We start from the raw sequence: 26,000 nt of genomic DNA, 5'->3' as shown, positions 1-26,000 counted from the left end.
AGGCCTTTGAAAGGTGCTGAGCTATATGGGTTCAAAGAGACTGTATAAGGTCGGGGTTTGAGGTGGTTTACCCTCTGACAAGCCATGGGGGTAAAAGATCTGCAATGTGGTGAACCCGATCGAGAGCGGGCGTATTGTTTTGTCTACTGTAATTGTGTACATATGTGCAATGTTATGTCTGTGCCCACAGGCTAACCTGTGGGAAAACGCAAGCTCAATATTGCAGGCCTGAGTGGTTTGTGGTGACGAGCCAATCATAAAGGCTCTGGGCTGACTGGTAATTAGGAAAAAGTTACGTCAGGTGCCCTAGGTCTGATCTGCTTAACATGAAAAGTTATGACTAAGGTAGTGGCAGCTAACAGATATATTTTGGAAAACATATAAAGCCAATAGGCCTTTAAGGTAGATGATTATGTGCTGTGTACATTTACTCCATGCACAAAAACGCCTCAAGACTGCCACCTACTCCATTTAATTTTTTCTTTATATTTTTCATTTGCAAGCACATCCCTCCATGTTTAGGCATTGCCATTTTTTCTTGAATGGATACATGAGTCCAAGCGTGAGTGAAAGGGCTTGTATGATGAGTTATTGAGTAGCTGGCCTCACCAGTCTCTCGACAAACACTTTGTTGCCAGCCAGACCTATTGGCATTGCTAATACGCATTAGTTCTACTTTTTTTTTTTTTTTTTACAGTTTCAAACATTTTTTGGCATTTGTAATTCGACTGTTTTTCACAAGGATACCTTCGCATCTGTTGATACATTCTTATAACAAAACCTTTTATTGCTGAAATTTGCCTATTCTAACACTAAGAGGAACTCCTCCCAGTCCCATAAAAGTACCCCCTCTGCTTCTCACTCGACTCCAAACTCCCCACGGATGTACACGGTTGGCATCAATCCGTAACAAGCGTCTCTGCTGACCACACAGACTCCATCTCCTTAACCACACCACCCTATGGTTTGTGATTTACAACACCTGCCGTATGACGTAGAGCTCTTCGTGACCCGCAGGCCCCCCTCCTCTCTAAACTTGGACACAACAAAAGCAGCAGAAGAACCAGGTCACCACAAATGGTCCCTGTGAACCCTCAAGGGAGTCCAGGGTGAAGTTCCAGAGTTTCCTACTCAGTGCATCAGAGGTAAACTCTACTCTGCTTTTGGTGGCTGAACAGTGGATGTTGACACCGTGGTTCTCCCCTCGGAGAGTTGTGCAGCGTGTATGTATCACACACTTAGGATCATCAAACCTACATGGGCCACCAGTCTGGACTGGGTTTCATCCACTAACTCAGGTGTTTCAGACAGGATTTGATCTTCAGAAAACGCCAAGGTTCATGTAGCCGGTCGACGCTCACTCCACAGTCACCATTACACAAGGAAAGCCCTTTTATGAAGTTTTTATAAACCCGGATTAGCATTCAGCAAATGTCAGCTTTAGCTTCAAACAGCCTTTATCCATCCTCACAGTATTCCGTTGAAGCTGAATATTGAACATTTAGCCGACTGCCAAGTACCTAATCGAAAGTCAATAAAAGTAACCCTGGACTGTACCGAATCTCTCTACTTGTGAACTCTAAACCAAGCCTACATGTTGAGATAATGTTGGTGCATATAGAATGCATAAGCATAAACTGAGGGGTACAACGACTTCCAAATTAGGGATGTAAACTGGACGCAATTTAAAGAAATATAATAGTATAATTTAACAAAAGTTCTACCATATGTGTGCCCTTTTCTTGACGAATGTCTTCGGACAGCCCAATTCGAGTCTAAACTGTAAAAGGAAATCAGAATTGCTCTGCTCACCAGCAGCTACTTTCTAAAGCGTTCAATCGATTTTTATACAAAAAAGTTAACTTCAAATTAATCAGACTAGCCGTTTATAAGAAGTTAAAAGCCTTAGGATGCAATTACCATTTAAGTGTTTACTTTTCACATTCCTACTTCGCTGTTAACTAACAGAAAACCAGGTACTTCGCTGGTAACTGGGCTCTTAGGCCAGGCTTCTCCAACTAGTAGCGCAGGAGGGGCTGGTAGCTCTCCTGCTACTTGTAAGTAGCTTTACTGGACGCAACCCAACTACCTAAATTAGACACGTTTGCTTGGTTGAATTAATACCTGCATTTCAAAGTTGAACGGCGAGTATTTGAGACGAAAATGTGTGTATTTTCTGAACTCATAATTGATATGTGGGGAGACTGGTTACTAATATTAAATGGGTGCCAGGGGCACTGCAGCAATGGCGGTTAAGTATGGGCCATATAGAGGCATTCCACATGGACGATGCCTTTTTACATGACTGCTGGGCACCAGGCCTGATGTACTCGCACACTGTGCACGTGGTGGCCACTAATGTAAACTTGGCGGATGTGTCAGTATTAAAGCGCTCATAATATCAGCAGCTCAGGATGGTGTCCATTGAACCTAAGCTGGTCTTATTACAGAAAGGGTTGGAGAGCCCCGTCTTAGTGGTCCAATATTTGTTCGAGAGATGCATATCCGGAAGCAGAGGTAGAATTAATCTGGCCACCCAAAAATAAGACCGGAAGTGCAGACTTCCCTGTAGCAACGCGTGTGCATCAGAAAACAGACCCCGCTAGGAGCACATACCGCATGCCAACGGCAGCATGTACACAAGCGTACGCTTTAATATTACAACACCCAACGTCTGCCACTCATCAGAGGAATTAACTTAGTGGCGCGCGCTGATGACGTGTTCAGTGTTGTCTCTGAAAGAAGAACCCCAGTAGTACTCCTGGGGGGGAAGCGCAGCGGCGCCAGCCTGTGTACAACATGTAGCACTCCCGCTCTGTAGCACTCCCGTCCGCCGCTCCAAGATGGAGGCTGTGAAATGATTTACCCTGTACCAATAAAACACACACAATGCCCAACCCAGCCCCAGAGCCACGCAATCACTGCATCTTTTAATGCTATGATTTAAAACACTGACAATCTAGGATAGCAGACTGACTAGAAATAAAAAGTTAATAAGGTGAGCTCTAATGCTGCTCATCTCAGAAACAAAGAAACGATAACATTAAATCGCTGCTCAAAAAAGCACGAGGCTGGTTTAGTGGGTTGAACCGTTGATTATACACAGCTGACTCCAGCTGGTGCCACGCCCATGTCCTTGCGCCTGAAGTCTTTCTGCCAGGGGTGCAGGGATCTTAACCAAATGTAAACCAATCTGTTAAAAAGATCACAAAGTAACCACTTAAACACGGACAGGAAACGCCCAGACACGTGATTTGTTAAGGAAACAAGTAAACCTATGAAAAATGACTATATTTGGGAAGAAAGTCTTACAAGCGCAGGCAGGTGCAAAATGAACCGGTGTCTTGTAAAACGCAGGCACAAAGAAAGAGTTAACACTAGCAACTTCAGCAACCCCAAGTGAGGGTAGGTCAGGCAGATAGCGACAGGACGCGCTTTCACCCTCCGAGCAACCTCACCGGTGGCTCAAAAGACACTGCAGGAAATGGTTTCTAAACACGCTGCGGACGTCGCGGTCTCTCTTGGACACAGACCGGATGAGGAGGTACCTGGGAATCTAAACAATATGGACTGCTAGGAGTGTATATCAAATAAGCGAGTAGGAGCAACTACACAGTCAACATAGTCTGGGTAGTAAGGCGACTCATTCGGATGAGGACTGTTTTATTTTTTATTTTTTATAACTCTTTTTATTAACAAAAATGGAATAAAGCGGTCACTTTCACATTGGGTTACAGTGGTACAGCCATTGATCACTTGACAATTCTGTAATGCAATATGTTACAAAAGAGTTAAAGAAAACAGATACATGTTCATAATTTCATTGGGACAACCGTTCTTCAAGGGGCGAGGAGATTGGGGGCTCACAGATATCACCTCGGTAAGCATTCCAGGGAGACCATATCGTCACCCAGGATGAGGACTGTTTTAATGAAGACTTGTCCCTACCAATTTCTCATGATTGTGTTTGTAACTGGGACATTCACATCTATGTGTCTCTGGAAAGGATTTGAAATTGAAAAGCATTACTTCCTAATTGCAAAGCATTACCTATTGATTGCAAGACTCCACATAAAGCGGATGATGCTCACACCTATGTAAAATGAGTTCCTTTTCATTAATGACATTTCTACTTATGCTAATGTCTCGCTCTTGGCTGTACGGATCTTTAAATGACCATCCTGGTGCAACAGAATAACGACTCGCTGTTCCTCAAGGCGAAGCCTGAGCACTCGAGCGGATCGCGAGGAGCTCTACGCGGCTTGCATTTAATCCTGTTTTTGTTTTGTTTTTCGAAGCAACGAGAGTAATTGGAGATTTCCAATTCATGAGGTTCTGGGAGACAGCGAATGGTCGCTCGCTTCGTGAACGACTGTCGTCTCGCTTTGTGTCCCCTGGTGGGTATGAAAGAGAGCGTGTGCAGAAAGGGCAAATGCCTATTTCACAAACTATCAGTATTGGGGTCACATTCACAGAAGCACAAACAATCCTCTGTGTGTCGGCAGCCAACATCTCACCTGCCCTTTTCAGGCTTCGCTCTGCCAGCGTACTCGTGATGCGTAGAGGAAACATTTACTCCAGGGAAGTAAGGTGGTAGGTGTGGTGTAGTAGACCGCCACTGCAGGTTGTCAGGTGAACGGAGAGAGGAGGAAGCCATTAAAGGTGTCGGAGTGGATGTATGAGGTGAAGATGTTGGCTAAAATACGAGAATGTGCAACTGTGCTGGTGGGTGGGTGGGTAGAGAAGTGACTGAATGGCGCGGACAGGTGCTTTGGAGTAAGATGGAGAGAAGTAATAAGGTCCCAAGAATAGCTGACTTAATCTCCAGCAAGAAAGGTAGCAAGAGTGTCAAGCATTTGTTTTTATTTCTCAGGATCTTCTTCAGTCACAGATGTGTTTCCTCTGCCAAGGTGAGAGTGCATTGATGTCCTTAGGGATCGGGCAGCAGACGGCCAAGCCTGGGGCAAGTGTTCTCCAAAGCAGTGTTCATGCAAGATGTCCTCTCCCATTACACCCTCCCATTTAATCATTCAAATCAAGTTGGTAATACATGCCCTTATCACTTCCCTGCTTGACTACACCCACTCCCTTTAATGGGTGTACCAACTTAGGAGACTTCAGATGGTGGAGAATGCCGCGGGCTCGGCTTCTATTAACACTTCAGAGAGGCCACCATATCGGTCATCACCTTAAAGATCTAAACTGGCCACAGAGTCCTCAGAGAGTATGGTTTAAGGGGCTTATGCTGGCCCAAAGAGCCTTCCACCTGGCTGGTCCGCGTTACTTGGCCAAAAAGGATTACACCCTACTCCCCAGCAAGAACATTGCGTTAACCGGAGGCTATGTTGGCGGTAGCTCCGAGAATCAAGAGACAAAAATGGGGCGGTACTTCCTTCTTCTTCTTCGCTGCCACTGCATGGAATGCCCTCCCCTTTCATCTCTGGACCACGAAGGACAAATGCTCCTTCAAATGCAACCTTAAAACCTGGGTATTTAAACTGGCATATGAGTAATTTACCTTTGGTACAGGTGGTCAGTGAGCTTTTGTAGCGCCGGGACACTCGTTGAGTAGCCGTACGCCCTGTGAAACCGATGACTGACTGATAGAATTCACAATGACAGCAATGTCCTCCCCTGATTGACTCCTGAACAGGTTAGCTCTTGACTGACATTCCTCCCATCACTCCCTTTTGTGCTAAATCATTCAGCTTTGGGTTACATGTGCAACTTTCCGTGAAATCTCAGGGTGAACAATTAGTTAGATTGACAAAATCCACTACTTAATTTATTCTATTCTGTTAAAGTTCCAATCGCCCTCTGATTTACATACTCTGGCCGGTGAAGGAAGCCCTCCATGGTCCAGGTCTCCACCAGCCTGGGATTCATGTGCGGAACCAAACATTACAGGCTTCTGCTCCAAGCTGCAGGCAGACAGTACAAAGCTTTGCACACAAGATAACCGAGATACTTTCAGAGAAATTAAACATTCATGATGGGATATGTTGGCTGAGCGGGAATTGGGAATCTATGAAGGTTTTGAAAACACAAAGCTAAAATTAAATCTGGAAGCGCTCCTTCCAAATAACAGAGTCTCAATCTGGAGTTATTTCCATTCTGATCTGTGGATTGTCTGACCTTCTTGTAGGCAGAGAAATGTATCTCTGGCTGTAGAATCTCCTTTTAGTGCAACATGCCAACACGTGCCCAAAGCCACTTTGCAGCACATTGTCACGACTCCACCTGCTCCCTCTCTATCGTGACCTCCACTGCCACAACCCTCACATGCGCCCCCCCCTGTGTACTGGGCCTAGCGTGCAAGGCTTATGTTGTATTACCCCTGTGGCGTTGTATGACACGCTATGATGTCCCTACCAATGTCCCGCCACGCCTGTGATTCCATCGCGTTTGCACCTCTGCATCGGTTCTCTCAAACCCTTTGAGTACCGTGCACATGATCCCCCCCCCCCACCCAATGACCTGTGAACCCATAGAGCTCCTTGCACCCATTGTTTACTTGGGCCTTGGTATGTTTCCCCTTTGAGTTTTTGCAAGCTTCCCTCAGTATCCCATGAGCCAATAGAAAGCTATGCATTCGCGGTTACCAGGGCCTGGTATTGTTTTCCATCATGCCGGTTGAAGCAAAATCGATACATTTGTTTCCTGTTGTTGGTTCCGATGTTCAGGTTGCACCTGCCCTTCCTTTTCTCCAAGGTTCGTGAACCTTTCAGAAGGCCATGTACCCCACGTGCCTTACTTGCCACATGTGCCCGAACTGCTTACGTTGAGCCTTCGAGAGGCTATATAGACATCCGCCCAACCCAGAGTCTTTGCTTGGCCTTATTTCCTGCAGAACAAGCTTCACCCTTCCCACTCACCTGAAGAATCCTTCTGGAACCAAGAAGCGCTCCGGGCTCCTTCAAGTCCATAGTGAATTGGTGGTTCCGTGGTTCCAGCTCCACCGAAGTCTCCCTCCTGCACAGCTAATCCGGACCCCCTGCAACTCGCTGGGTCAAGGCTCTGAGAACTTCTTCCAACATCAGTCAAGTAGAACTGTGCTAAGTACTTCATATCAGGCTAGTGCTCACTAACCCTCCTTTAGTAGTTAGCAGGACCGAGCACCAGCGTCATTAAAGACTTTGGACTTTTCCTCCACGCCCTTTATGTGATTTCCTCCAGCGCGTCTTATGTATTCCTACTCTGGACCCCTCCATTCAACCCTGGCACTTGAACTGATTGCTCAGATACTAAAGACTTAATTCTGTGATTCTCCGACAGAACAGTATTTCCAAGAGAAAGCATTTGAGTATTTGATATTTGTATGAACCCTGTATCTAAACCTGTGCTCGGAGTTATTCTCCCAGGAGTGTCTCACTCCAATCTGTGATTTTGGTTAATCTGCTCTCATGCCGGGCTGCAGAAAAAACTCATAACTGTATGCAACTGAAATCAATGCACGGTCATTATATATTGAGGCCGGTTAGTGTACTGATGGTAATTGCCTTCCTCTTATTTCCAGTATATTGAGTCATCGCAAAACCAGAGGTTCTCGTCTAGGGAGTATCTACTTCACAGACACAGAAGGTCTCTAGAGCAAAAACATCCTGTTAAGCCGTATCGCCCAGCTGCCGAGCAGATCCAGTACCGCAAGCCTCTCTCATTTTATCCCAACTCACCCCTTCCCCCCGTTCCGCCCGATGGACAGTGTGTGCTCTAAAGTTCGGTCACTTGACATGTGCTGTTCTTGGGAGGGATAGGAGGACCTACATCGGTTCCAGTTTTGTCTCCACGGTTGGGATCAGGTGAGTGCATTACACACATGAAGGAAAGGGTAGGACAGCAGTATACATCAAGACCTATGGTCTGTCCAGGGTTAAGAACAGAATTATAATTCAAGGCAGACCAGGAGGGAGCTGGGAAGATCTAATAGGAGGAGCTGCTACAAGATGAGGGACCCTCACCCGACAAAAGGTGGGTGGTCACAAATACGTAGGTTTCTTTGAAAGGCTTTGTCTTCAATGCTTTTTAAAGGCTAATGTTTATTCTTTCTCAACAAAAACACACACTAAACTTGTTCTGGAGATAGTACAACCCCATCTAGACATCTGAGTCACTGACCTCTAAAGGAGTATTTAAAAAAAAAAAAACTACAGACCATGCTTAAACATGCAGACAAGACAACATGGGGACTAAAACCAGAACACACCGCATCGCCTTAGGCTGAAGGCAAGGTGGGATTTCTCCGAACTCATAAGAACATGAGGCGCTACCCGCTCCCAGGGACATACGTCTGCCAACACATGCCAACTAGAAATCCTGGGTCCAAGAAAACATCAATTCTAAAACCACCCAAGTGCAACATACAGGGACACAAAGGGGCGTGGCCTGCGACCTAGCAAAATGTGATTTAGCACCAGACCACAGTACACCACAGTCTGGGCCTGCGCTTGATGCAACCACTTGACGTCTTGGGGTGTGCTCGTCATAGACCAAGACGGTGCGGGTAACAAAGTGCTCTGACCAGTGCAGGCACAAACATTCCACCTGCTCTGGGACGAGAACGGCATCAAAAAATGGAAGGCGGTTTCAAGCGGTCGGTCCGCCTTTCACTACCAGCAGAGTTGCTTGCCTTCTGACAACAGGCAGGTTCCTCCCCCATAGGCAGGAGGCCAGACTGCGCGCGCCTGCAGAGAGGGTGACAGGGGGCTCCTTGTTCTTCCTCTCAGTAACTGTGCGCTGCAGCCTAGCCAGTTACTCCTGCATCTGGATTGGTAATACAGCTTGGGGCGTAAAGGCAAAGGAGTTCCCTCATTTGCATGGAGCGGAGTAGAAACCACCTAGACACTGTGTGGCTGTAACATGTGCACCTACGCAATGCGTGTCGAAGAAGGGACTGCACAAGATCTGTGGTGCATCCGCGAATATGAAGTGCTCTAGAGGCTCAAAGACCGGAGAGCGCCAGGGAAACTCTGTAACCCTACGGCGGCTTTTCTTCATCTGCTCCGCGTCTGTATTCTGTAGGCGCAGAGCCTTCCCTTGATTGGCAGAGGAGAACTGCCCAATCTAAAGATAGGTGAGCATTAGGCGACAAGATGGGACAAGAAAGAAAGGGATGGTAATCAGTTTCTTCAAAGGCGGTACATTTCCCTGGAGAATTGTCATCTCAGAGGGGTTGTCAGCAGCTCGCCTAGCCTTTAGATGCATAAGTATTTCAACAACTTGCTAGAAATCCCCATGGATCGAGTCAAATTCTGGGTCGCTGAATCTGTTTATACCATTTACTTTTTCAAGCAAAAGGCCGCTTTGTTTTTGTTCGTTTTTATTGGTTTGTGAAGTACCCAATCTTGACAAATACATAAAGTCTATGGTACCATATACATAGAGTTTTGAACACATGCTTACCAAAGGTGTAGCACAGTTACTTCACTATACGGAGAAAAGGAAATCGCGGAAATCTATTCAGCGTGTTCAACAGTCTTGTAGACTTCTACTATATTACTCACAATTACATCTTCGCTATACTGTCTCTTGGTGGACAGATGATGCATACTAACAACTGTACGCAGCACACACACAACCTACATATCTCATCTCACCGGCATTTATAGAACGGAAACTGAAAAATCCAAGAATCCGAGGGGTGAAGAGGTGCTAAATCTAAAAAACCAAAAATCAACAAACAAAAAAAACTCTGTCATATCTGGTACATCACCCCCTCCCCACCGCATCCCGCCAGCACTCATACCACCACCATCATATACTTCGCTCAAGAAAGGCATGAAGGAATTGCTACTGAATAGCTTATAGGATCAATCACTACTCTTAGATGACTCCAATCTCAATCAAACAGCAGCTATACAAACGTTTTATATGTGTACATATGAACTTCTGTTTTTAATGCATTGTGTAAAGCACTTAGGAACCAATGACGTGGAATGTGCTATATAAAACCTCAACTAACTAAGCAAATAAATATACTGGTGCACTATTAAAGGGGACCTTCAGCCTATAGGAAACGGATATGAAGCTTTGCCCAGCCCTTTAACCTCTTGGTTCTTTAAGGTTCAGAGATATGGAAGAGAGCCATGCCAGCAGCCAATGTTCACTTTCAACTTTAGGCTACATAATAAAAACAAATGTTTTGTGGGTGTGCAAGGTTTATTTTTAAATTTGTGGTGCGTGGGTGATCAAGTCTAACGCTGCACTTAATACCAAAAGAATCCAGACAATTCATAGGTATAGTCAACTCACTTTACTGCAGGGCCCCCGATCACCTCTATACTTTCAAATGCCTAGTTGTTAGCATGCTCCAATAAGAATATAGAAACACTCCTTGGGTTCCAACACTCCTCACTTATGAGTGCACAAATGGCATTCTAAATGCCACAAACTTATCAACTTAAACTATCGTACGTGCAGTGGAAAGTGTTAAACCCGTCAGCCTTAGGGCTTTTTCTTCCCCTGATATTTTTGCCTTCACATTTTGCTGAATCCTTTTTGTTGGCCTTAGGACTCTGAGCACTTTACCACTGCTAATCAGTGCTAAAGAGCATGCTAACGTGTGCAATTAGTTTAAACCTGATTGACCTATTTAATTTACTTGCAAGTCCCTTGTAAGGTAGTATACCATATACCCATGGCCTGTAAGTTAACTACTACTAGTGGCCTGCAGCACTGATTCTACCAACCACAGAAGTAGCTTTTCAAACGTTTCTCAGGCCTGTCACTGCAGTGCCTGTGTATGCAGTTTACTGCCACTTTGTCTTACCATTTAAAACTACTTGCCAAGCCTTAAAACCCCCATTTATTACACATAGGTTACCCCTAAGGTAGGCCCTAGGTAGCCCTAATGGCATGGTGCTATGTAAGTAAAAGGTAGAACATGTACTTTTATGTTATGCATGTCCTGATAGTGACAAATAGCCTATTTCATATTTGCCACTACTGTGAAGACTACTATATTCAGGGGGTAGTATTGGGAGTTCCTTAACACACTTTTAAGCTGTAATCCCTGATCAGACAGGAGTAGCTTTTTCAGGTTTCATATGTTTGGAATGGTATTGATAAATCCTACTTACTGGTGAGGTTTGATTTAGCATTACTCTTTTAGAAATGCTACTTTTATAAAGTGGACATTTCTCTGCACTTACTGCTCTTTGTGCCAGAAAGCCTGTCTCGAATACATGTATGGGGTGGGTGACAGCTAGACTTTGTGCATTCCCTGTTGACAGCGACTACACAGGAAGGATAGGTGTGTCTGAGTACCCAACTACATACATCTGCATTCTGATGACCTTGCTTGGGCAGGATGGAAGGGAGGGACGAACACTTCAATTGAATATGTAGTGTCCTGTCCCCACACAAAGGGGTGATTTACTCCAATCCCCCCACCCCAGATAGCCTGGCAGACAGGACTGGGCTGAAAGGTGAATCTGTGCACTTCAGAGAGCGGCTTTGAAGTCACTCCCCCACGTCAAAGGCACTTTTGGGTATAAGTACTTGGTCTCGGATTCCCTAAAATCAGACACCTCTGCATCTTGATCTGAACCTTTGTCAGAAGGATTGCGGTGCTGCTTAAAGGACTCATCTTTGGTCTGCACACTTGGAAGGCCTGCTTTTCTCTTGTGTTGCCGTCCTGCTCCTTGACTCTGCTGAAGGAGAGCTGGACTCTGCCTTCCCTCCAAGTGATCTCCAAGAGCTTGTTGGCTTGAGACTCAGGGAAATCAAAGTCTCTACCCCCGCCGCTGTGCCCGGCTCATTGGAAGTGGTCCAGATACTTGCAACATGGATTTTGATGCAGCTCTTGTCTGAGTGTAGCAGAACTGGTGCATCGACCCAGTTGCAGGAGTAAAATCAGCACATTGCATCAGAACCAGCGCTTTGCTTTCCCAGATGGACGCATCAGGCAGCATATTGCCGCCACTGCAGCTTGGTGAGATTGATGCATCCCCTCCACATATCGCTTGGAGACTAGACGCATCTCACTGTTTGTGACCAGGAAAAATACTTTACTCACAGGGCCCAGAGTGGGTCTTGTAGCCAGCCTGCGCTTCCACAAGGTAGGCTGGAACTTTTACTTTGTCCTAGTAACCTTTTTAGCGCAACTTGCTTCGAAGAGCTTTTTTGCATTTATTCTTTTAAAATTCATTATCTCAAATTGTATACATTGGATTTTAGTCATTTTGATCTTGTTTGCTTAAAATAGAATAATCTATTTTTATAAACCTGAGTGGAGTCTTTTTGTGGTTATTCATTGTGTTACTGTGTGTTTTGCACAAATACTTTCACATTGCCTCTTTAGAAAAGCCCGACTGCTCTGTGCCAAGCTACCAGAAGGTGAACACAGGTTATCTTAGTCTGTATCCAGCTCACCCAGACTAGAGTGGTGGTTCCTGCCTGGGTGCATACCTCAGCCAACCAGGAATCTAATTTCTTCCAGATTTCTTACATATGAAATCTCTTTTATGATAGTTCGATGGTGCACACTTTTTGAGAGTCCCTCCTAATGGTTTGTGAGGAAATCTAAAAAACCTTTAACAAACAACATTTTCGTGCCTAACCATTTAGTAAAAAACTTCCCAGACTGGTCAATGAGCGAACTCACCTTGGGTGTGGGTCTGCATGTCTCGCGCCAACTCCATGGGCAGGACAGAGTTTACCAGGGTGGAGATGATGGAAGCGTCCAAGTTACACATGGCCCCAAAACACTTCAGCAACAGCAAGCGAAGGGGCACCCTGTGCTCCTGCAGCAAAGAACCAGGACAGAGAACCAGGTTAGAAAGTGGGACACCAGATCAATTCACAGCAAATGTAAGTATCTATGAACTAACCCATGCTCAGATGTGCCAGCTAGAAATGTTACTTCTCCAGTTATGCATAGACTATTATAATATATATTTACACACATGTATATGACGGTAGCAAACACCACTGCATGCATATAGTGCAGACTTTCCATTGAAAAGCTATATATTTTTTGATTCGCGTATGGACAATCAGCACGAAATCTAGCCATCGAACATCGTTGTCAGCTAAGGTCTGGCGTGGCAACTTGTGTGTAGAACTGTGCAGGGAAAAAAAATGGTTAAAGGGGGGTGAACAAAGCAATGTTTTCCATTTTAGCTCTCCTAGCAATTTTTTCACTAGAAAAAATGGAGGTGTCATTTGCAATATGGCGGCTGCGTGACCAGTGCGAGAGTCACTCCCTGACCGCTGCACTGTTTGATGAAACTTTGGCGAGATTTATGCCCATTTGAGTCACGGTGGTGAAAAAGCTGAACCGGAGCCTGGATGATCTCCCAACAAGGCGCGGTTTGCAGGAAGCTGGCAGTGGAGTCCACGGCTAGGTGGGATGGCTCCACGGAGACTTGCTCTGAAGGAAGGAGCGACCGGCGCTAAGACCCTAGCAGTACCTAAGAAGCTGGCTGCCCCTAAGGAATCTGAAGCTGCTCGTACACCTACCCAGGAGAGGGCGGAGAGTAAAGATGGAACTCCCGGCGGTGAACTGCGTCTTGCTGACGGAGCTACGAAACCGAGGACACAGACGGTGCCCGGGATGTTCTCGGGGAAAGGGGTAAGCAGAAGACAGGCTAAACCCCTGGTAAAGGATAAAACACCAAGTAAGTCCTTAACGGGGGAGAAAGACAGACATTGTTAGTAACATCGTTAGCAACAGTGTATCAAATGCCGCAGGAGGGACGGTTACATCTGAACCCCTCAATGCTCTCGAGGTATGCAATGCTTCTAATGCCCCTAATGCTCCCCACGTTTTCAATGCCCAATTGGGGGATATGCACAATACAGAGTCGATTGAAAAAGGCCAGGAAGGAGTGATGCTCGGAAACAAAAAACAGGATGGCAAAATGGATAAAGCAGCTCCTCCAGATAAAGATAAAGGAGCTCCTCCGGAGCGCAAAGATTATACTAGTGACCAACTTGAAACAGGGGTTTAAAGGCCGGGTACACCAGATGGAGAAAACTTTCTCTTTAACCGATGAATCGGATCTCAATACTGCTAGCGACCCCAATAATACAGATTTGGATGCCTCGGGGGACGATAGTGACCGCCCCCCCACGACAACAGACACTCTAAAGAGGGTAATTAGTCGCTCCAAAAGAAAAAGCTTTAATGGTTTAGAGAATGGAAGCTCTCATTCGGAAATTAGTGAGCACCTCCAATGGGACTATTCTGCCACCCCGCTAGATACGGGAGCGGAGGAAGGAGCAGTGCATGGCTTTCAGGACAATGATCTAAGGGCTTCTGATAGCAAATCTGAACCTGTCCGTTCCATAGGCTTAATATATGCTACACTTAAGGCAATGCAAGTAGAGGCTCGCCAGGAGCATAAAAGAGCACAACTTGCGACTAAAAAAAATTCAGGGCGCAATTCGCAAGATAACAAAAGCCTGCACCGAAATTGTAGCACAAACTACTGCTTTGGAGGAGCGTGTGGTGGGGCTTGAGGCTGGGTTAGAAAGCACAGCACAAAAAACTACCGCAAATGATGCCAGAATGATGGATATACTGTGGAAACTTGAAAAATAGGCAGCGAAGAAACAACCTACGACTGCTAGGCATAGAGGAGAAAGTTAAAGGGAATGATATACGTGGATTCGTGCTGAAACGTTTTAAATCCGCCTTTCCTGAACTATCACACTGGAACTGGGAGGCTGAGCTTCAGCGTGTACACAGATTTCCTTTGATGTTAAAAAGTAACCCTGGTCCTAACTCCAAACACCGAGCAATCCTAATTTTTTGGGGAAATTTTTATTGCGCCAGGTGATATTTGAAAAAGCAAGACCGGATGTGTTAGACCCGGCCTCGTAGCATAGCCATCCCTGTCCCCGCACCACATAACCTGACCCAGGCACCTCACGCAGCCCCCCGAGCCCACGGCCTAGCCGATCCTTCCCACCAGAACACACACACACCCGACCCGGACTTCCCCGTCCGTGGCCTTCCTCCTTTCGGCCACACCGGGCCCGCGTGCCCACTTCATGCACCATGATGGCCGCCCGGCCCCAGCGCGACCCTGGCCTAGAGGTGCCACTCCGGCTGGGGGACATCGCGCTCCCATTGGGATGAGAGAGGGAGGGGCAGTTTTCATCGCACCTCTGAGCTCCCCTGGGAAGGTGATTTTCGATCGGCCCTCCGGCCTCCCAGAGGGCTGGCTCCACGCCTGCTGGGTGTCTGGGACTCCTCCCGACCCGGCCCTGAAAGGATCAAAAGACAATGGCAGGAAATCCCGACAAGGGACCCCCAGGTGACAAGACCCCTGCCTGCACAGACTCCGGACATCAAAGAGGAGTCGTCCTATAACAAGGGGTGCTCTGGGACTATCCGGCAGATTCGCCTTTGGAACCACCTGAGCCCTGCTGAGTGACTCGCGGCTCCCTGAAGATCGTAAGACCTCCGAACCTGTGCTTGAGCCCTGCTGAGTGACTCGCGGCTCCCCGAGAAGATCGTAAGAGCTCCGAACCTGTGCTTGAGCCCTGCTGAGTGACTCGCGGCTCCCCGAATAGATCGCAAGACCTCCGACTGGTGCTTGAGCCTTGCTGAGTGACTCGCGGCTCCCACAGACTCTCTTGGTCCCGCCAGACCCCCGACGACGACAAGCGTATCCCCCCAGCTCGAGGATTGTGAGCTGTGCGCCGGGTACGCCCCTGCATTTGATCCATATCCCCAAAGACTGTCCCGCTACCTCCTACCCCCTCCAAGACTCTGTGAGCCCGCGCTCCACTTGTATATATTTGCCTTGCTGATCATAAAGATCCTCCAACTCCGATCTGATAAAGATTTGTTCTTACGAAGTCCCGGTGTGGTGTCTCTTTGTCGTGTGGTGCCGAGTGTACGATCCTAGATACGAGATTCCTCCCCTGAGGAGTCTCCCGCCAGTGCCCGGCTACGATACCTCGAGGGTGGGTCTCAGGATAGTCAGGGCCCCCTCCGGGCTCCTCTAAGGTCGCCTTCTAACATTGGTGGTAAGCGACGGGATTCGGCCCATAATCTAGAGATCGTACCGTGAACGGCTGACGCACTACCGACAAAGATGGCAGAAGGAAACGCCGTGGTTCTCACAGAAAACGACACCAGTACCGTGTTCCAGCCGGAACAACTGGAGGAGTACACACACAGAGAACTGAAGCAATTCTGCAAAGAACTCAAAATCGCTACCACTGGTCTCAACACCAAAGAAGATATGCAAAAGGCACTGAAAGCTTGGGTGGATTCTGGAGCCCCCCGCCCAGAAGGAGCGGTGGAGCCCCACGACGAAGCTGGACCATCCCAAGGGGAACGCAGCAGCAACCAGGTGCGAAGCTTCGTACCAGACGGGGAACTATCCCCGGAGGAACTCGCAGACAGAGAAAGAAGTCGCCATCACGAACTCGAATTAGCCAAACTCAAAATCGAGGGCGAGTTGAAATTAGCTGAGAAAAAGCTAGCAGTGGAACAGATGCGGGTGCAAGGAGAACTAGAAGAGAAGAAACTCCAACGGGAACACGAAGGAAGGAGACTTCAACCGGAGCACGAACGCAGCTTGAAGGAAATGGAGCTAAAAGCAAAAAGCGAAGAAGCGTGGCCCCCGGGGAACCGAGAGGAGGCCTCCCCGGCGGAGCAGATGGTCCACATCCCCAAGGATGTGGTCAAAGAATATTACAAAAACGATGACATTCAACAGTGGTTCAGGGCCTACGAGGTCGCTATGACCTCCCATCGGGTCCCGCAGAAGGATTGGGGGGCAGGGTTGTGGGGACGATTCCTGAGCGAGGGGAGAGACACCCTGCTCGACCTACCAACCTCCATGCAGACCTCCTACGACCACATGAAAGAGGCTCTCCTCACAAGGTACGGCCTCACCCCGGAGATGTACCGCCAGCGGTCCCGGGACTGCAGAAAGATCCCGGGCACCACCTGGGTGGAGTATGTAAACTTCTTCAGCCGCGCATTCGATGGGTGGATCAAGGGCAGCAAGGTAACCACTCTAGAAGAACTAACCGACCTTATGTTGTGGGAACACCTGGCTGCGAACTGCTTTGTGGAACTACGCCAGCATCTGCTCGACAGCAAGCTCACGGATCCGAGAAAGCTGGCTGTCGAGGCGGATCGCTGGACCAACACCCGGGTCTCCCGGGGCCCTGTAGGAGAGTACCCCCGAGCCAGTCAGGGACCACCCCGCCAGAGAGGGGGGGGGGGAACCAGGGAGGGCAGAGAGAGTCCCAGTCCAGTCCCCCGAAAACCCAACCTCCGCCTTTCCCGGCACCCCCACCAGCTGTATCCGGCCCACCCATGAGGCGAGGGCACCAGGTGACCATCACTTGTTTCCGTTGTCAGAAGCCCGGGCATTACGCCAACGACCCTGAATGCCCCATGGCCCCACACATCACCCAGACAGCACCCCCCGCTAGACACATAGCCAATGTAGCACTGGGGGAGGAGGTTGAGGAGACCGTAGAGTGGGAACCCGCAGCCATGGCCCTAGTATCCTTAGGAGATAGAGAAATGGTCCCTGGAAGCCTCCTGCCCTCCAACACGAAGAAATATGGGCAGCTCGTAACGATTAATGGCCACCAAGTAGAAGCCCTTCGTGACACCGGGGCCAGCATCACCGGTGTCCTCAGTCATTTGGTCAACGAAGACCAGGTCCTCCCCAACGTCTTTTGCCCGGTCATTTCCGCTGACAATACGGAGAGTCTGTGTAAGGTAGCCCTGGTGCCTTTTGAATGGGGAGGAGTGGTCGGTAAACTGAAAGTCGCCGTGAGAACCTCCCAGCCAGTCGACTGTCTCCTGGGGAACGACCTGGAAAGTTCCCCCTGGAAACAAGTCGAGCGCAAGACCCACCTAGGGATGATGGGTCTCCCTGAGTGGGTGTGCGCCACCACCCGATCCATGGCAGCCCGACTGACCCCCCTTGGGGAAGTCGACGTCGCCCCGACCACGGAAGACAGGATGGTCCCCGCCGAGGGTCCCCACATCCCCCCACGGGGAGGGTCGGTCGCCAGTGACGAACACCCACCTTCCGACTCCGCGCAGGTCGCCGAGTTAGGCGATCTGCCCGAATTGGCCCAGTGGCGCCACGAGGGGGGCCCCTCCCGAGAAGAGTTCTGCCGAGAGCAGGCTACCTGTCCTTCCCTGGTCGGGCCCCGGCAACAGGCAGAGGCCCAGGCCGCGGGCGACCAAACTGGAACGCACCGGGTGTATTGGGAGAATGACCTTTTGTACAGCGAGCAGAAGTCGGTGGAGCTAGGGTCCGCCCGGGGGGTGGTGGTACCCCTACGCTTCCGAGACCTCCTCCTGGGCTTGGCCCACGACGTTCCCCTCGCAGGCCACTTGGGCCAGGACAAAACCTACAGTCACCTCGTGACCCACTTCTACTGGCCCAGAATGAAAGCAGATGTAGAAGCCCACTGCAAGTCCTGTCCCACGTGCCAGGCCAGTGGGAAGAGCGGAGGAAAGCGCAAGGCTCCCCTCCAACCCTTCCCTGTCGTCAGTACCCCTTTTGAACGGGTCGGGATCGACATCGTGGGGCCTCTGGACCCCCCAACGGCACCGCTTTATCCTCGTCCTGGTGGATCATGCCACCCGATACCCTGAAGCCATACCGCTGCGCACCGTCACAGCCCCCGTGGTGGGCCGGGCGTTGATGGGAATCTTTTCCTGTATGGGTTTTCCCCACGAGGTCGTGAGCGATCGCGGTACGAACTTCATCTCCAGATACATGACGTCCTTGTGGCAGCAATGCGGAGTGTCCTATAAATTCACCACCCCGTACCACCCCCAAGGAAACGGCCTGGTAGAGCTGTTTAACTGGACTCTGAAAGGGATGATCGCGGGCCTGGAAGAGCCCCTCCGGCGTAAGTGGGACGTCCTGCTCCCCTGCCTCCTGTTCGCCTACCGAGAGGTTCCCCAGAAATCCTTGGGGTTCAACCCCTTTGAGTTACTCTACGGGCACCCCGTCCGGGGGCCCCTCAGCCTGGTCAAGGAAGGGTGGGAGGCGGCGCACCGAGGCCACCCCCGAGATGTGTTGCGATACGTCCTGACCCTCCGAAACCAGACTAGGAAGTTCCGAGAGATGGCCGAGGCCAACCTAGAGGCGAGCCAGGAAGAGATGAAACGCTGGTACGACCAGAATGCCACTCTGGTCGAGTTCCAGCCGGGTCAGCAGGTATGGGTCATGGCCCCCGTGAAACCCTGCGCCCTCCAGGATAAATGGACCGGGCCCTTCAAAGTGATTGAGCGGAAGAGCCAGGTCACGTACTTGGTGGACATCCAGTCACCACGGGACCCCCTCCGGGTCCTCCACGTGAACCGCCTCAAGCCCCACTTTGTGCGGACGGAGCTGAGCCTCCTGCTGGCCACCGATGACGGGGCCGAGGAGGAGTCGGATCCCCTCCCTGATCTCCTGTGCACCAAAGAGAAGGACAGCTCCGTAGAGGGAGTGAACCTCTCCCCATCCCTCACTTCCCAGCAACGTGAGGATTGCCGCCAGCTCATAGGGCAGTTTTCCGACCTCTTCTCCCTGGTCCCCCAAGTCACCGACTGGTGTGTCCATGACATGGATACCGGAGACAGCCTGCCAGTGAAACACCGAGCCTACCGAGTCCCTGATCGGGTCCGGTCCTGCATTCAAGCCGAGGTCTCGAAGATGTTGACCTTAGGGGTGATCAAACTCTCAGACAGTCCCTGGGCCAGCCCCGTGGTCCTGGTCCCGAAAGCAGCTGCCCCCGGTGTCGTCCCAGAACTCCGCTTCTGCGTGGACTACCGGGGACTCAATGAAGTCACCCGAGCCGATACCCACCCCATTCCCCGAGCCGACGAGCTCATTGACCGACTCGGGGCTGCTCGGTTCCTCAGCACCTTCGATCTCACCTGCGGCTACTGGCAAATTGCGCTCACAGAAGGAGCCAAGGAGCGGTCCGCCTTCTCCACCCCGGATGGGCACTATCGCTTTCGCATGATGCCCTTCGGGATGAAAAATGCCCCGGCCACCTTCCAGCGACTGGTAAATGAGAGTCTTGGCCGGGCTGGAAAAATTCAGTGCTGCCTATCTAGACGATGTCGCAGTTTTCAGTTCCGAATGGAGTGAGCACCTCCAGCACCTCCGGAGGGTGCTAACCGCCCTGCGCCAGGCAGGCCTCACCGTGAAAGCCAGCAAGTGCCAGATTGGGCAAGGTTCGGTAACCTACCTGGGGCACCAGGTCGGAAGCGGCCAGGTCGCCCCTCTACAGCCCAAAATCGACGCCATCCTAGCCTGGGAACCCCCCACTACCCAAACGGAGGTCTGAGCCTTTCTGGGCCTCACGGGCTACTACCGGAGATTCATCCGGGGGTACGGCAGCCTAGTCGGTCCCCTCACGGGACTCACGTCCAAGAAACAGCCCAAGAGAGTGCAGTGGACCCCTGCCTGCCAAGAGGCGTTCGATGCCCTAAAAACGGCCATGTGCACAGCCCCCGTCCTTCAGGCTCCCGACTACTCCAAGGAATTTGTGGTACAAACAGACGCCTCCGAGCATGGAATTGGGGCCGTCCTGTCCCAAGTGAATGACCAAGGCCTAGACCAGCCCGTAGCCTTCCTCAGCCGAAGGCTGTTGCCCAGAGAACAGAGATGGAGCACCATCGAGCGCGAGGCGTTAGCCGTAGTCTGGGCCCTCAAGAAGTTACGCCCTTATCTGTTCGGCACCCATTTCAAGGTCCAAACCGACCATCGCCCCTTGCGATGGCTCATGCAGATGCGAGGGGAAAACCCCAAGCTACTGCGGGGGTCAATCTCCCTCCAGGGGATGGATTTCACCGTGGAACATCGCCCTGGTACTGACCACGCCAACGCCGATGGCCTCTCCCGGTTCCTCCGCCTCAGCCTAGCCGATCCTTCCCACCAGAACACACACACACACACACACACACACCCGACCCGGACTTCCCCGTCCGTGGCCTTCCTCCTTTCGGCCACACCGGGCCCGCGTGCCCACTTCATGCACCATGATGGCCGCCCGGCCCCAGCGCGACCCTGGCCTAGAGGCAACACTCCGGCTGGGGGACATCGCGCTCCCATTGGGATGAAAGAGGGAGGGGCAGTTTCCATCGCACCTTTGAGCTCCCCTGGGAAGGTGGGTTTCGATCGGCCCTCCGGCCTCCCCGAGGGCTGGCTCCACGCCTGCTGGGTGTCTGGGACTCCTCCCGACCCGGCCCTGAAAGGATCAAAAGACAATGGCAGGAAATCCCGACAAGCAACCCCCAGGTGACAAGACCCCTGCCTGCACAGACTCCGGACATCAAAGAGGAGTCGTCCTATAACAAGGGGTGCTCTGGGACTATCCAGCAGATTCGCCTTTGGAACCACCTGAGCCCTGCTGAGTGACTCACGGCTCCCTGAAGATCGTAAGACCTCCGAACCTGTGCTTGAGCCCTGCTGAGTGACTCGCAGCTCCCCGAGAAGATCGTAAGACCTCCGAACCTGTGCTTGAGCCCTGCTGAGTGACTCGCGGCTCCCCGAAAAGATCGTAAGACCTCCGACTGGTGCTTGAGCTTTGCTGAGTGACTCGCGGCTCCCACAGACTCTCTTGGTCCCGCCGGACCCCGACGACGACAAGCGTATCCCCCCAGCTCGAGGATTGTGAGCTGTGCGCCGGGTACGCCCCTGCATTTGATCCATATCCCCAAAGACTGTCCCGCTACCTCCTACCCCCTCCAAGACTCTGTGAGCCCGCGCTCCACTTGTATATATTTGCCTTGCTGATCATAAAGATCCTTCAACTCCGATCTGATAAAGATTTGTTCTTACGAAGTCCCGGTGTGGTGTCTCTTTGTCGTGTGGTGCCGAGTGTACGATCCTAGATACGAGATTCCTCCCCTGAGGAGTCTCCCGCCAGTGCCCGGCTACGATACCTCGAGGGTGGGTCTCAGGATAGTCAGGGCCCCCTCCGGGCTCCTCTGAGGTCGCCTTCTAAAAGGATGCAAGGAAAACGGTCGAGGGGCAGACATTCTTTGTACGGCCAGATTTCTGCCACACAACAGTAGAAAGAAGATGGCGGCAGATGATTAGCCCCTTCCAAAAACTTGGTTGTGAAGTATATCTAATGAATCCTGCACGTTTGAAAGTTATCTGTCAGGGAAAGGTCAGGCTATTCACCTCCAAGATCCAGGCGCAGAATTATCTGCAGGAATTAACTGATGGCTGAATAAGTCTGTGATCTCTTCTTTTACTTCCAAAAAGACATGGGCATACTTTTTATTGGGTTCTAATTTATGTTTGGTTTTTTAGATAGGTTGGGGAGTGACCGGGTCGCACAGTGGAACCTTTTTTGCCTTAGTGGGGGGGGTCAAAAACGGTATAAGGGGATCTCATACGGTGTTGTTTTTTGTGTTTAGATGTGTTACGTTTTGACTTTAACGGCAATAATGTATCTAGATCGATCTTCCATTCTTGATGGGGAGAATTAGGATAGCTTCTGTTAACATTTGCGGATTGAGTGACCCTGTAAAAAGGCGTAGGATAAGTGAGAACGTTCTGATCTTGAGGGCAGATATCTGCCTTCAAGAGACCCATACAGAAGCAGGAAGAAGTAAAATTATGAATCTTGATGGGTATCAATTAATTTCATGGACGACGCAAGAGGTTAGAACTGAAGGAGTTGCAATATTTGCATGGCGGGGTATTGTTAATTTCTCACGATCTCTTTCGGATAAAGTTGGTAGATGGGTAATTGTACAATGCTCAATCGATAATGCGTTCACATTATGTTCTGTTTACGGACCAGTATTAGATGATCCTGAAATGTTTAACTGGTTGAGTTTCGAATTGGTGGGCTGGCCACTTCCAATTATATTAGGTGGCGATTTTAATATAAATTTGGACTGCTCGTTATCTAATCATCCAGAGATAGTGTATCAGGGGCGCAAACCAAAAGTTTATAAGTCTCTATCCCAATTAAAGGAGTTGCATGGATTAGTAAATGTTTGGGCACAATTAGAGGGAAATGATTTGGGGTTCACCTATTTTTCCGCCCCACACAGAACCCATGCAAGATTGGATTATTTTTTTACCTCTCAATGTATGGTTCAGGGTAGCAAGATTATTAAATTTCCAAGAGTTATGTCCGACCACAATCCCCTGGTGTTTGAAGTTAATATTAAATGCAAAACTAGCTGGACTTTTAATAGGGCTTTGTTAAACGATAACTCTTATATTCGCTATATGGGAAAGTGGATCCCTAGGTTTATAGAGGAGAATTTGGGAAGTGCGAGTATTCAAAATGTTTGGGATACCCTGAAAGCAGGTATTAGGGGAGAGACGACTACATTTGGTTGGGAGATCCAAAAGAAAGAAGAATAAGATTAATGAACTGTATGATGTGCTGGGAAAGGCGGAGACCAATCTTGTTAAAGGTTTTATCTGAGGGTGGGGAGGCCGATATTGTACAAACAAGGATTACAATTGCAAAATCTGCTATAACTGAAGTCTCACTTGCCAAATCAGCTGGTAGATATCTAGCCTGGCGATCTAAACTCTATGAGAGCAATGAAAGGGTGGGCCATATGTTGGCTGTTCGGGCTAGAGAAAAGGAGGTACAAACACGCATCAGGGGAATCCTGGACCCTGACACTGGTTTAGTAAGCGACTTTGGTGCTATACTCTCGGCATTTCAAAAATGTTACCAGAAGCTATATTCGGAAGATATAGATGATAATGGCGGGACCCAAGTTGAAATCGAGAGTTATCTTAACGAGATTAAACTAGGTCAACTGACTTCTCTAGATCAAAATATGTTAGATGCCCCGATTAGGCTGGAGGAAATACAAACGGCTATAGAATCTCTTCTGCCTGGTAAAGCGGTCGGGACTGATTCTTTACCAGGCGAATTTTATACGATTTTTCGGACCCAATCGATGCTAATATTGTTTGAGATGTTCACCTTAGTGCAGAGTGGGGAAGCACTTCCAGAGTCTTGGAAGACCGCTAAGATTGGTATATTTTTGAAAAAAGGTAAAGTGGCGACTGATCCTGGATCATATAGACCCATTACCTTGATCAATAGCGATGCGAAAATTTATTCTAAGATTTTTGCAAATAGATTAGCGTTAGTTATTAAAAAGTTGGTATCTCCCCAGCAACATGGCTTCATTCCCTGTCCGGAAACTATTGCCCATATCCACCGGACAATAGCCCTATCTGACTATACAAAGGCTACAGGAGACCCTATGGCCTTAATTCTGCTGGATGCAGAAAAGGCATTCGATAGGGTCTCCTGGCCTTTTTTATGGGCCGTCATGAAACAAAAGGGTATAGGGGAAGGATATATAAAAGCTATCCAGAGCATGTATAAAGACCCAACTGCTAGAATGGTATTGATTGGAGCTCATTCGGGGATAATTAATATAGCACGTGGTACGAGACAAGGATGCCCGTGCTCCCCGTTATTATTTGCCATCTACATTGATCCTTTAATTAGGAACATTTTGGAAGATCAAAGAATTCAACCTGTTTATGCTGGGGGGGGGGGGTCAAAATTTTAGCATATGCTGATGATTTAGCTATTATAACATCTGCTCCCCGCTCTGCTCTTGAGGAAATGAACAGTTTAACGATACAATTTGGCAATGAATCTGGATATCATCTTAACGAACATAAAACTCAAATCCTTATTAATGATAAAATTACATTAGTGGACAAGCGAATAGTACAGAGCGCCAGATATCTAGGTATAGAAATTAGTTCTAAACCAGAGGATATTGTCGATATTAATCTGAAACCATTGATGCAGAAAATTAAGTCAGACTCTCGAAGAATGAATAATCTACATTTGACATTAATTGGGAGGAGTAATGTCATTAAAATGATATGCTTACCCAAAATGTTATATTACTTCAGAGCGATTCCTTTAGAGATAAATAAAACCTGGCTTTTAAAGTTGAATCAGTTAGTCTCGTGGTTCCTATGGGCAGGGCAACGCCCACGAAGGGCTCTTAAATACATGACCTTAACTAGAGACCGGGAAGGGTGGTCGGTGCCTCATTTTCAAATCTATTATTGGGCATCAGCTCTGAAACAGATGGTCGAACTGTTGAAAGAGGAAAATTTGGGATGTGGGGAAATATCAATTTACCAGTTAATCTATGGGGCAGAAGCTAGAGGACTCCTCATGCGCCATATAGATTATGCCTATTTCAAGAGGGTAAAATTTAAGGTTCTGCTTAGTGCTTTTAGGACTTGGACTGCCGTCAGGAAAAAGTTCTTGATTGGGCGGATACACAGATACTCCCCTCTCGATAATAATAAATTGCTCCCGGAGATATTTCAAGATGCATATTTTAAACACTGGAATGAGAAAGGAGTTCTGTTTATAGGGGATCTGATATCCAGTACTGAAATATTTACTTTTGAGATAATAAAAGAGAAATTTGGGATCGGGAATAAATATTTTTTTTTAATATCGTCAGATAAGGGATTTTTTTACTAAAAAACTCACCTCTCGGACTAGAATCCCTTTACTAGATCTGATCCTGGGTGGTCAATCCACAACGTCCACTTTATACAAACTTATAAACGAAGGGATAGGTGATGATTTGGCAAAGCATTTTGATAGATGGCAAATGATGTTGCAAGCAGGGCAGGGAGAGTGTGAAGACTCCCTCTTGTTTAGTCAAACGGCATGTATATCAGCAAGTTTACAGGTACAGAGTTAGGAGACATGGGGTAATCTTTATATTACTCTGGCTCGTATCCATAGCTGGGGAGGGATCTCGGGGATACATTGTTCTCGGTGTGGGTTGCTAGCAGCAGACAGCACCCACATGTTCGCCACCTGCCCTAGTCACTCTCAACTGTTGGTTAAAATTGAACAACGCCTTGAATCTATATTGGGATATTTTGTTGCATTGACACCCCAGGTTATAGTATTAGGGATTTGCAATCAGGAAATGGAGGAATCTGATCGGAAACTTGTTTATGTTGCAATGGCAGTATTTCGGCTCTGTCTTGCCAGTGTTTGGCTTGATCAGAATCCTC

General features: G+C 48.8%; 1 protein-coding gene across 3 annotated transcripts in view; it reads right to left on the bottom strand.

Annotated features, from left to right (window-relative positions):
- Positions 1–26,000, bottom strand: part of NCKIPSD (NCK interacting protein with SH3 domain) — a 333,056-nt gene that overhangs the window by 114,751 nt on the left and 192,305 nt on the right. For all 3 annotated transcript variants that reach the window (XM_085624362.1, XM_085624363.1, XM_085624364.1), the window contains exon 8: positions 12,602–12,740. In XM_085624362.1, coding sequence (XP_085480488.1) covers positions 12,602–12,740 — 139 coding nt within the window. The remainder of the gene's footprint in view (positions 1–12,601; positions 12,741–26,000) is intronic.

This window comes from Triturus cristatus, chromosome 9, assembly GCF_964204655.1.
Source record: "Triturus cristatus chromosome 9, aTriCri1.1, whole genome shotgun sequence".
Classification (NCBI taxonomy): domain Eukaryota; kingdom Metazoa; phylum Chordata; class Amphibia; order Caudata; family Salamandridae; genus Triturus; species Triturus cristatus.
Note: the sequence above shows the minus strand (reverse complement) of the source record. Positions and strands in the feature narration are given on the sequence as shown.